The sequence below is a fragment of the Acanthochromis polyacanthus genome, chromosome 8, assembly GCF_021347895.1.
Source record: "Acanthochromis polyacanthus isolate Apoly-LR-REF ecotype Palm Island chromosome 8, KAUST_Apoly_ChrSc, whole genome shotgun sequence".
Lineage (NCBI taxonomy): Eukaryota > Metazoa > Chordata > Actinopteri > Pomacentridae > Acanthochromis > Acanthochromis polyacanthus.
Window position 1 is genome coordinate 41,557,922 of NC_067120.1, and position 11,574 is coordinate 41,569,495.

At 40.6% G+C, this 11,574-nt stretch overlaps 1 protein-coding gene across 8 annotated transcripts in view; it reads left to right on the plus strand.

The window, feature by feature from the left end:
• LOC110970587 (nuclear pore complex protein Nup160-like) overlaps positions 1–11,574 on the plus strand; it is a 40,330-nt gene that overhangs the window by 16,865 nt on the left and 11,891 nt on the right. For all 8 annotated transcript variants that reach the window (XM_051952541.1, XM_051952544.1, XM_051952546.1 and 5 more), the window contains 5 exons: positions 2,499–2,635; positions 2,727–2,797; positions 8,822–8,972; positions 9,211–9,280; positions 11,476–11,574. In XM_051952541.1, coding sequence (XP_051808501.1) covers positions 2,499–2,635; positions 2,727–2,797; positions 8,822–8,972; positions 9,211–9,280; positions 11,476–11,574 — 528 coding nt within the window. The remainder of the gene's footprint in view (positions 1–2,498; positions 2,636–2,726; positions 2,798–8,821; positions 8,973–9,210; positions 9,281–11,475) is intronic.

The following is an 11,574-nucleotide window of genomic DNA, read 5'->3' on the forward strand; positions in this document are numbered from 1 at the left end:
AAATCGATGGTGCCCCTTTTAACCCGGTGTGTCTTATGTGTGCACTGAGTTCCAAAATCTGTTGGACCATTTCCTGCCGACATAGGGACGTAGTACGTACACTACACACACTGGCAGCGATAAACCTGTTAGAGAACATTACGTAAAGCGACGTACAGTACTGACTACTGTCCGAGCTTTCACGAAAGCTGGCATCATTGCTGGCATCGTCCCGCTCAGGCGGCGGTCGACTCTCCGGATGACACAGTCATTTCTCCAAGCCACACTGTCTGTCCGTTCACCCCAGCACAGCCACGCTTCGCGGCCCCGGTCCCGACCAGGCGCCGCCACGCAGCTCTACGCTCGGGCGTGTTCCACGTGCTCGTCCCGTCTGGGCTGCCTGGTTGATCCTGCCAGTAGCATATGCTTGTCTCAAAGATTAAGCCATGCAAGTGTAAGTACACACGGCCGCTACAGTGAAACTGAATGGCTCATTCAATCAGTTATGGTTCCTTCGGCATCATTGCTGAACAGCCACCCGGCAACAAGACTGACTCCGACAATGACGAGAGTGAACCCGTGTTTGATGTCGAAACTGCCCAGCTGTTCAATTCAGACAGAAGATGAGGACTTTGATGGATGTGTGACAAAAGATTGATCAAAAAATAATGTGTGAATTTTTAAAGAAGTAGTAGAATAAAGTTCTACCAAACTCAATGTTTTTCTTCCGTTTCCTTGTTTTAGCACGCACCCAATAATACGGGGCGCCTTACACACGTGGACAAAATTGTTGGTACCCCTCAGTTAAAGAAAGAAAAACCCACAATTCTCACTGAAATCACTTGAAACTCACAAAAGTAACAATAAATAAAAATTTATTGAAAATTGAATAATCAAAATCAGCCATCACTTTTGAATTGTTGATTAACATAATTATTTAAAAAAACAAACTAATGAAATAGGGCTGGACAAAAATGATGGTACCCATAACTTAATATTTTGTTGCACAACCTTTTGAGGCAATCACTGCAATTAAACGATTTCTGTATTTGTCAGTGAGCGTTCTGCAGCTGTCAACAGGTATTTTGGCCCACTCCTCATGAGCAAACAGCTCCAGTTGTCTCAGGTTTGATGGGTGTCTTCTCCAAATGGCATGTTTCAGCTCCTTCCACATATGTTCAATGGGATTCAGATCTGGGCTCATAGAAGGCCACTTTAGAATAGTCCAACGCTTTTCTCTCAGCCATTCTTGGGTGTTTTTGGCTGTGTGTTTTGGATGGTTGTCCTGTTGGAAGACCCATGACCTGCGACTGAGACCAAGCTTTCTGACACTAGGCAGCACATTTCTCTCCAGAATGCCTTGATAGTCTTCAGATTTCATCGTACCTTGCACACTTTCAAGACACCCTGTGCCAGATGCAGCAAAGCAGCCCCAAAACATTACTGAGCCTCCTCCATGTTTCACCGTAGGGACAGTGTTCTTTTCTTCGTATGCTTGGTTTTTGAGTCTATGAACATAGAGTTGATGTGCCTTACCAAAAAGCTCCAGTTTGGTCTCATCTGTCCAAAGGACATTCTCCCAGAAGCTTTGTGGCTTGTCAACATGCATTTTTGCAAATTCCAGTCTGGCTTTTTTATGAGTTTTTTTCAGCAGTGGTGTCCTCCTTGGTCGTCTCCCATGAAGTCCACTTTGGCTCAAACAACGACGAATGGTGCGATCTGACACTGATGTACCTTGGCCTTGGAGTTCACCTTTAATTTCTTTGGAGGTTGCTCTGGGCTCTTTGGATACAATTCCAACGATCCGTCTCTTCAATTTGTCATCAATTTTCCTCTTGCGGCCACGTCCAGGGAGGTTGGCTACTGTCCCGTGGGTCTTGAACTTCTGAATAATATGAGCCACTGTTGTCACAGGAACTTCAAGCTGTTTAGAGATGGTCTTATAGCCTTTACCTTTAAGATGTTTGTCTATCATTTTTTTTCGGATGTCCTGGGACAATTCTCTCCTTCGCTTTCTGTTGTCCATGTTCAGTGTGGTACACACCTTTTCACCAAACAGCAGGGTGACTACTTGTCTCCCTTTAAATAGGCAGACTGACTGATTATGAGTTTGGAAACACCTGTGATGTCAATTAAATGACACACCTGAGTTAATCATGTCACTCTGGTCAAATAGTTTTCAATCTTTTATAGAGGTACCATTATTTTTGTCCAGGCCTGTTTCATTAGTTTGTTTTTTTAAATAATTATGTTAATCAACAATTCAAAAGTAATGGCTGTTTTTGATTATTTAATTTTCAATAAATTTTTATTTATTGTTACTTTTGTGAGTTTCAAGTGATTTCAGTGAGAATTGTGGGTTTTTCCTTCTTTAACTGAGGGGTACCAACAATTTTGTCCACGTGTGTATATATGGCTTAAGTACAGAAATAAACCCCGTAATCCAGACTGTGCCTTATGGTGCGGAAAATACGGTACTTATTCTGTCATGTCATATATAATAGCCGTTGTTGTTCCAGGTGTTTCTGGGAGGGGGCGCTCAGCTGCTGCAGCTCCAGCAGGACTTGATTCCTCGCAGCTCTCACCTGCTGTCGTCGTATCACCTGTTGAAACACGTCAGTCAGAACCTGGCCTCCTCCGTCCCCATGGACACCATGTGAGTAGAAACACTGAGGTGATGAAGGCTCCTGGGTGGTTCTCTGTTGAATCCTGGAGGAACCTGAAGGCGTCCACCTGTTCTGTTTCAGAGACGCCAACCTGCAGCACCTCACCGTGTTGGAGCTGTCCGACTGTCCAGCTGTGTCCAGCAACAGATCAGGTTATTATTGTTTTGTTTTGTTTTTTACATTTTCCTCAGCACTTTCCCAGTAACTCAGTGATACAATAATGTCAAAACAGTATTAAGTGCAAATATGCGCCCCCACCCCCCTCCCAAAACCCTGATAGCAACCAGAAGAGAGAAAACAAAAAAGAAAAGAAAACAGCTTAGTATTAAGAATACAAAGACATGTTTCTCCAGTACATACAAAGAAAAAAAAGGGGGGGAGGGCAAAGTAAAAATATATATAATGAGGGTTTAGGGGTCTACAGCAGGATATCTAACACTCCAGTGCAGAGACAGCCTTTAAATACACAAGAGAAAGGAGCATTGATATATGATCAGGAGGAACCTTTCAGGAATCTCTTCAGTTGTATCTTCCAGAGCATCTTACATCATACCTATATAGGTTATTCCTCTACAAAATTATCAGAACTCAAAGTCTCAACATTACTCAGAAAAGGCTGCCATATTATTAGAAATTTGTCAGCTGACCCCTTGACTGTGTACCTGATCTTCTCTCGTTTAATAAAATAAAGCATATCTCTGATCCACTGTCTGAACGTTGGAGGGTTACAGTCCTTCCATATAATCAGGATTTGACGTCTGGCAACAAGTGTGGCAAAAGACAGGAGATTCTGGGAGTATTTACTCACAGCTAGTTTTTGTGTCACCACCCCAAATAAGGCTGGGAAAGCAGAAAGCTCTAATTCTTGTTCTATAATCTTTGATAGCATCTCAAATATTAATGCCCAATAATTAGATATCCTTGGACATTCCCAAAACGTGAATCAGAGTGGCTTGGGATTGTTTACAACGGTCACATATGGGATTTATGTTTGAAATAAACTGGGACAGTTTAGCTTTGGTCCAGTGTAGTCGATGAAAAATTTTGAACTGCATGGCAGTGTGTTTCATACATATTGAAAATGTATATATTCTCCCCATCATTGCTGACCATAAGGTCTCAGAGATTTCCATGCCAAGATCTCCCTCCCACTGGCTTTTAAGGGAGCTGAGATTTGTGAAACCTTTTCTGCTACTAGGGAGTATATAACACCTGTCTTACTCTTTTGGGGTGATTTAAGATTATTGATGGAATCTAAAAGTGTGTCTGGGGGCTGTAAAGGGAAACCAGTGAGATTAGAGGATATGAAGCTACAGATTTGTAGAAATGTGAAAAAATTAGACCTGGAAAGACCAAACTTCTGCCTGATCTGCTCAAAGGAGGCAAAAGATCCATTTATGAACATGTCATTAAAGGAACAGACGCCATGTTGGGGCCAGGCCTCGAATAATGAGTCTGTCCAGGATGGTGTGAACGCATGATTTCCCACAATAGGGGAAAGTACTGAGAATTGAAAAATCTTAGTGTTGTCTAAATTGTTTCCATATTTTCAAAGAATGAACAATGACTAGGTTAGAAGTGTATTTAGATAAAGGCTCTGGATAAGGAATGCTACAGCACAATAAAGCACATAATGAGGTGTTATTACAAGAATCTCTCTCTAAAACTAGCCAATCAGGAGCACCAGTTGTGTCCTCTTTTTCCAGCCAATCGGACATCATTCTAATATTGGCTGCCCAGCAGTAAAACTGAACATTTGGTAAGCCAAGTCCCCCCTGCCGTTTGGTCTCTGTGGCTCTACATATAGGCGGTTTCTTTTTATTCTAAATAAAAGATGAAAGCTTCTTGTCTAAAGAAATGAAAAAGTTTTTGTTAAATAAACTGGGATGCACTGGAACATATATAAAAGCTTAGGTAAAAGATTCATCTTGATAGTATTAATTTTACCTGCCAAAGATAGCGGTAACAGATCCCAGCGCTCTATGTCCTCCTTAAGAGAGGACAGAAAAGGTGGAAAGTTTGCTACAAAAAGGTCTTTAAACTTTTGTGTTACCCAGACCCAAAGATATTTTATTTTATCCTTACAGACTTTAAAGGGTAGTGTATGCACTAACGATAAATCTCTTGCTGATAAATTTACAGGCATCAGTTCACTTTTTTAAATATTTATTTTATATCCGGAAATCTTCCCAAATTCATTTAAAAGTTTTAAGACAGCAGGGAGCGATGAGGAAATGTCAGACAGATAAAGCAACATATCATCCGTGTATAATGAAACTTTATTTTCCAACCCTGCTCTTGTAATACCTTTAATATCCTCGCTACTACATGAGGCTATTGTCAGTGGTTCAGTTGAGATCGCAAAGAGAAGGGGGGAGAGCGGACATCCTTGCCTTGTCCCTTGCGCTAATGGAAAGTAAGATGAAATATTATTATTAGTCCGTACTGCTGCCACTGGAGAGCTGTATAAGATTTTAATCCATGATAGAAAATTGGGCCCGAAACAAAACTTTTCAAGGGAGTAAAACAAGAAGTCCCACTCCACCCGATCAAAAGCCTTTTCGGCATCTAGCGATATAACTACTTCTGATGTATCGGATGGTGAGGGACCATAAATTATATTGTACAGATGTCTGATATTGGAGGTAGATTGTCATTTTTGGATGAAACCTGTCTGGTCAGATGAGATAATAGATGGGAGGACTATTTCAAGATGACGTGCAATCATTTTTGCAAGAATCGTACTATCCCCATTAAGCAAAGAAATAGGATGATAGGAGCTACATTCTTGTTTATTTTTCCCTTTTTTAAGGTAAGTGATATGGTAGCTTGTCGTAAAGTTTCAGGCAATGAACCAACTGAAAAAGATTCAGTGTACACTGAAATTAAAAGAGGAGCCAGCTTGTTTGAAAACATTGTAAAAAATTCTGTTGGGAACCCATCAGGGCCGGGAGATTTCCCATTTTGCATGCTTTTAATGGCTAGTTCAATTTCTGTAATGGAGAATGGGGCCTCTAGCTCAGCTGCTGATTTAGGGTCTACGTGAGGGACTTCAATGTATTGAAAAAAAATGATCTAATCAAGTTATCATCCCTTGGAGATTCAGATGTATAAAGGTTGCGATAAAATCTCATAAAACATGAATTAATAGCAGAATGATCTACACAGATCCCACCTGAATCAGCTCGGATCTCTGGTATTCTCAGACGTGTTGCTTTTTGCCGAAGCTGGTGTGCAAGGACCCTACCTGTTTTCTCACCATGCTCATAATATGTATGACCGGATCTAAGCAGGAGATTTTCAGCTTTTTGTGTGGACAGTAAGTCAAATTCTTCCTGGAGAAGGAGACGTCTTTTGATGCCATCAGCTGATGAGGATATGGCTAATTGCATATCAAGGTTAGCAATCTTATTGGTTAGTTCATTAATGCGACCATTTCTGATTTTGTGCAAGTGTGCATTATGGATGATCTGGCATCTCAGATATGCTTTAAGTGCTTCCCATATTGTTGATGGAGACATATTTTGTGTTTGATTAATTTCTAAAAACAAATCAATCTGATGAAATAAAATCTGAAAACTTTTTATCGGACAGTAGCCAGGAGTTGAGTCACCAAGGTCTATAAGGAGGTGCTTCAGTGTGTGAGGAGCATGGTCTGAGATGATGATTGCATGATAGTCACATTCCTGAACCAATGGAAGAAGACGCTTATCTATAAAGAAATAATCAATTCGTGAAAAAGTTTTGTGAACTATTGAATAGAAAGAATATTTACGAACATTTGTGTTGAGAGTACGCCAGACGTCGGCTACACCATAAGTATTAAGAAATTGCTAGATTGAAATTGCTGACTTAGAGCTAGGTATTGTTTTAGCAGAGCTCCGATCCAAGCAAGGGGACATCACACAGTTCATATCGCCTCCTAATATTAAATTATGTTTATTCAAATCAGGGAGACGTGAGAAAAAAATTGTAAGGAATGCAGTGTCATCCCAGTTGGGGGCATAAACACTAGCCAGAATAACAGGAATGTTATATAATGTACCTGTAACAATTACAAATCGACCCATGGGGTCTGCATCAACATGATGGGGAGTAAAAGGCACGTGTTTACTGATGATTAGTGCCGCTCCCCTTGACTTTAATCGGAACCCCGAGTGATAAATTTCATTAACCCAGCCGGCACGCAAACAAGAATGACCAGACAGCTCTAGCTGAGTCTCCTGAAGGAAAGCAATGTCAACTTTTAACTTCTGCAAGTGTGTGAGAACTCTGTTGCATTTGACAGGATGATTCATCCCCTTAACATTCCAGCTGACAAATGAAACTGAGCATAAAGCTGCTCTTCCTGTGTTCCTAGACTGTATCATAATCAGAGACAATAAGTATATCTGGGCATAATCAATATAGTAGATAGTACACCCCTTCTTTTACATATTTCAAAAAAAGTAAAAAATAACAGACACAATTCAAGACAAAAAGTAAACCTGGATACAAAAATATCCCCGAATCTCTTGTTTCCCCTTCCCTCTGAACCATCCCCTAACTGGGTTGAACTTGAACTTTCTCCCAAGAATAATATCCACACAATGTGCTTATGTTAGGGAAGCTACTGAGCTGGAAGCTACACTCAGCAGAGATTGAAACACTTTTAGGCGTATATGTAGAAAAATTTAAAAAAAAACCTTGTTTGATGATGTTTAACCAAAAACAACCTTATGCTATTCAAATTAGGAGTTAAGTCTCTAAATCCAGATGTCACTAGAGAAAGATGAACAGTAAACACACTAACAAACTTTAACAAACTGGGTGTCAGGTTGGATAGCTATCTGTACAACCGACTTAAATCAGTATCTTAGACGGCAATTATAAGTTGTAACTATTTTTAGTCATAAGTTTGATGTGGGTTAAACCCACAGTAAAAGCAAACAGAAAAAGCTAACATTCTGCCCGGATGAAGTATTCCAAATCGCAGACCCTCGACCTCACGCAGCTGCTGTCTGATGCCATTGTAAGCCGCCCGTGCATGAGCAACTTTTGCCGTGTAGTCCGGATATACCGAGATGGTCATGTCCTTCACTGTCACTCGCCTCCGTTCTCTGGCGTGGCACAAAATGTCGGAGCAGTCCTGAAGGTAATGTAGACGAGGCACCACAGCCCGCGGAGGAGCTCCTTGTTTCGGCGGCAGCAGCAAGGTTCGATGAGCTCTGTCCAGTAGCAGAGCCTTTTCAAGCTGGAACGCTTCTTTTAGCAGCACTGAGATGGTAGTTGTACTGCACCTGCCTTGATTTTTAGGTATACCCAGTATATGGATATTGTTGCATCTGGACCTTCCTTCTAAATCTTCACATTTGCCCTCCAGAGTGGCCACCTGGGCTGAAAGTTGATGCACAGTGTTCTGTAGTTCAGTAACGTCATCCGAACACCCAGACAGCCCCCTCTCCATCTCCCTCATCGTATTTTCCATCCCTGTCACCTGGTTTTGTATAGCTGCTTTAAAACCAAGGAGCTCCGTTTTGGTGGCTTAAATTTCCAGCTTGGTGGTAGACATTTCACTCTCAAGTACAGTCCGGATTTCGTCCTTAAAAACAGCCACAAAGTCTGCCCATAGCGAAGTCAGCAGCTCCTCCTTGAAGGCCATGATTTCAGTCGAGCTCGCCGCGGCTTTGGCCACTGTTGTCGGATCACTTGAATCACGCGAGGTCTCAGGAGGTGACGTCCCAGCAGCTTCAGCAGGCCCGGTCGACGGGGTATTAATATCACGGCTTCTGGTGGATTTATTGCCCATGATATACTTCTCCATTTAGTTAATGATAGAAAAGAGTCCACAATCCTGGATGTTTTGATTGTTTTACGCCAAAATCTACCTTAAATGACGAAATTTTCTGCCGAGCTCAGCCACACACCACCTACTCCATTGCTTGCTCACGAGTTATTATTGTTGTTACTAATGTGATTATTAATGTGATTATTGGAGCTTCATGGTTGGAATCCTGATAACAACAAACTTCTATGAGCTCTTCAGCAGTGAGACGGAACCCCAGTTTATTCGGTCTTCTGTTCAGTGAGAACCAGAACTAATTGAACTGCTTCCTGTCATTTATTAAACTACTCACTGATTACCAGCCTGGAATTCATCCTGGATCGTACTGGTTCTGTCTGGTTCTCTTCTGCAGCTCTGAGTCCTCAGACGGTGGTGGAGCTGTTCTACCAGACGGTGGGTCGGAGGATCATCATCTCCCAGATCTACTCCCAGCAGCAGACCAACTCGGTTCTGCTGTGGAACCACATGATCTCAAATGTGGTCCAGCTGCTGGCCCAGCTGCTGTATCCTTGGTTCTGTTCTCCTGATGAACCTCCTGGGTTTGTCTGCAGGGTTGGTTTAGTCCTCTCCATCCCTCTGTCCAGCACCAGGGGGCGCCATCTGAACACACAGCCACAGTGGTTCCAGTACCAGAACCAACTGGGTCAGAAAACAGACAGAACTATTTAGAGTAGCCTGATGGTACTGTGGTCCAGATGTTGTTTCCTGCAGTGTTGTTGAGTCTTAACTGGTGTCTCCCAGTTGGCCCAGTAACCCTGGATTCCAGTTTCCTGAGTGTCTGATGGCCAACTGCCAGTTCACCCAGCTGCAGGTGGGTTTATCATTTACTACGTCTGATTACTATTATAAGGCATTATTATTATATCTAAATACTATGATATATGATTATTATTATAAATACTATGATATATGATTATTATTATAAATACTATGATATATGATTATTATTATAAATACTATGATATGATTATTGTATCTAAATACTATTATATATTATTATTGTATCTAAATACTATGATATATGATTATTATTATAAAATAAATGATTGTTATTGTATCTAAATACTGTTATATATTATTATTATATCTAAATACTATTATATATTATTATTATATCTAAATGCTATTATATGATTATTATATCTAAATACTATTATATATATTATTATTATGTCTAAATAATAATAATATTATTATTATTATATATAAATACTATTATATGATTATTATTATGTCTAAATAGTATGCAGTCCCTGCAGGATGTCGCGGACGTTTTTTGTGATTATTGCGGCCGAAAATGCCTGAATTTGCGGCAGCTTTTCTAAAAAATTGCGATAAAAGTTGCAATGTTTTAAGTGTATTTGTTGTGATGAAATTGCGTGAGACAGCGATAATTGCTATAAAGCTGCATTTTTTTCAACACTGTAACTGGCAATATTTATTCCAAAATTAATTATTTAACGTTCCAACTCATTTCCACAAAAGCTGACGCACCACGGTGGGACATTAGCAGCAGCCAGATACTGGTTTAACTTGAAGTGGTTGGTAGATTTAAGGCACAAAATGATAATTTACTATTGAATGAATCGTATTCGGACATATCTGTCAGTGGCTTAAAAAGTTAATTTCACATCCTGGCACACACGTGTTCACACACACACACACACGCGCTCACGGCTTGTCACGTCAACTAACAAGAACAGCACTGAGAGAGAACAGTCCTCCTTCTGCATGTGTACGTACCGAATCACGTGACCTAAATATGTAGCCGGCGACAGGAATTGATGGGACTCAGAAACACCCCCACAATTTAATCAGTTGTTCCTTGTGTCATTTCCGATACGTCCACAGTGGTAGATTTGTTGTAGGATCACAATCATTTGATTGTCAGCGGGCTGCTGAGGTAGCGTTCACTTGTTGCCATGGTTACTGTGCTGCAATCAGATGCCGTGTCGCTACCTCAATGGGAAATCCTTAACAAATCCGTGGATCCAAACTTTAAGCCGCATCACTGCTGAAGTCTAAACATTTGGTCCTTGTGTCATTTCTGACCGACCCTGAAAACTTCATTTAAATCTCTGAGTCTGTTTCTGAGTGATGTTGGTAACAGAGGAAGGATTCACACACGCTGATCGTCACATAACTCCACCGTGTTCTTTGGTGGAATAATTAATCTAATTGACCTTCATTCTTTCAGTGCTCTAATGGATCTGGATGAAACAGTTTCCATCATGGTGACTTGTCTGGTCTGTTGTCCGCTCATTTCAGTCGTTCTAATATGTTTCATGTTTTAAGAAAAAAGTGTGTATCAATCGATGATTTTATTTTCACTTTTTTTGTATCCACCACAGTATTGCACGGGTGTAAAACAGCTTAGCTTTGGTGAAGAACATCAGTGAATTAGTTGCTGATCACGGTCTTCAGCAGTAATTTTTGTTGGTAAATGAGAGACATTAGTATCGCACATGTCTGCATCTTAAATCCATAAACAGGAAGTGAATTTGGTGACGTACGTGCATTAGGTTTGCGCTGGGAGCTGCTATGATTGGTGGAACTCACGGGAGGCGGGCCAAAGTTGCAGGAAAGTTGCGGTGACTGGACAAAATTGCAAGGCCACGCAAATTGGTTGATTTCGCGCAATCACGAATTCCTGGAGGGACTGACTATTTATATATGATTATTATATCAAAATACTATTATATATGAATATTATTGTATCTAAATATATGATTATTATATCTACATATGTATTATTATATATTAATAGTATGCATTAATATTGTATATTAATGTTATTGAATACAATGTTATTCAATACAATATCTGAATCCTCTTATATCTGGTTAGTATTATATCTGAACATTATTATACACGTACTTTATATGTGAATATTGTTGTGTTTTGGTGTCTCTGTATATTTAAACTTTTAAGTGTTTTAAGAACCTCACACGTGGAGGTTTCAGGGTTCTCTCAAGTGTGTCTCACCTGTCGCTGTGTGTGCTGCAGGAGTACGTGCGTCTGATTGGTCCGTGGTGTCAGGTGAACATCGGCTCCTGTCGCTTCATGCTGGGTCAGTGTTACCTAGCCAACGGGGAGGGCCAGAAG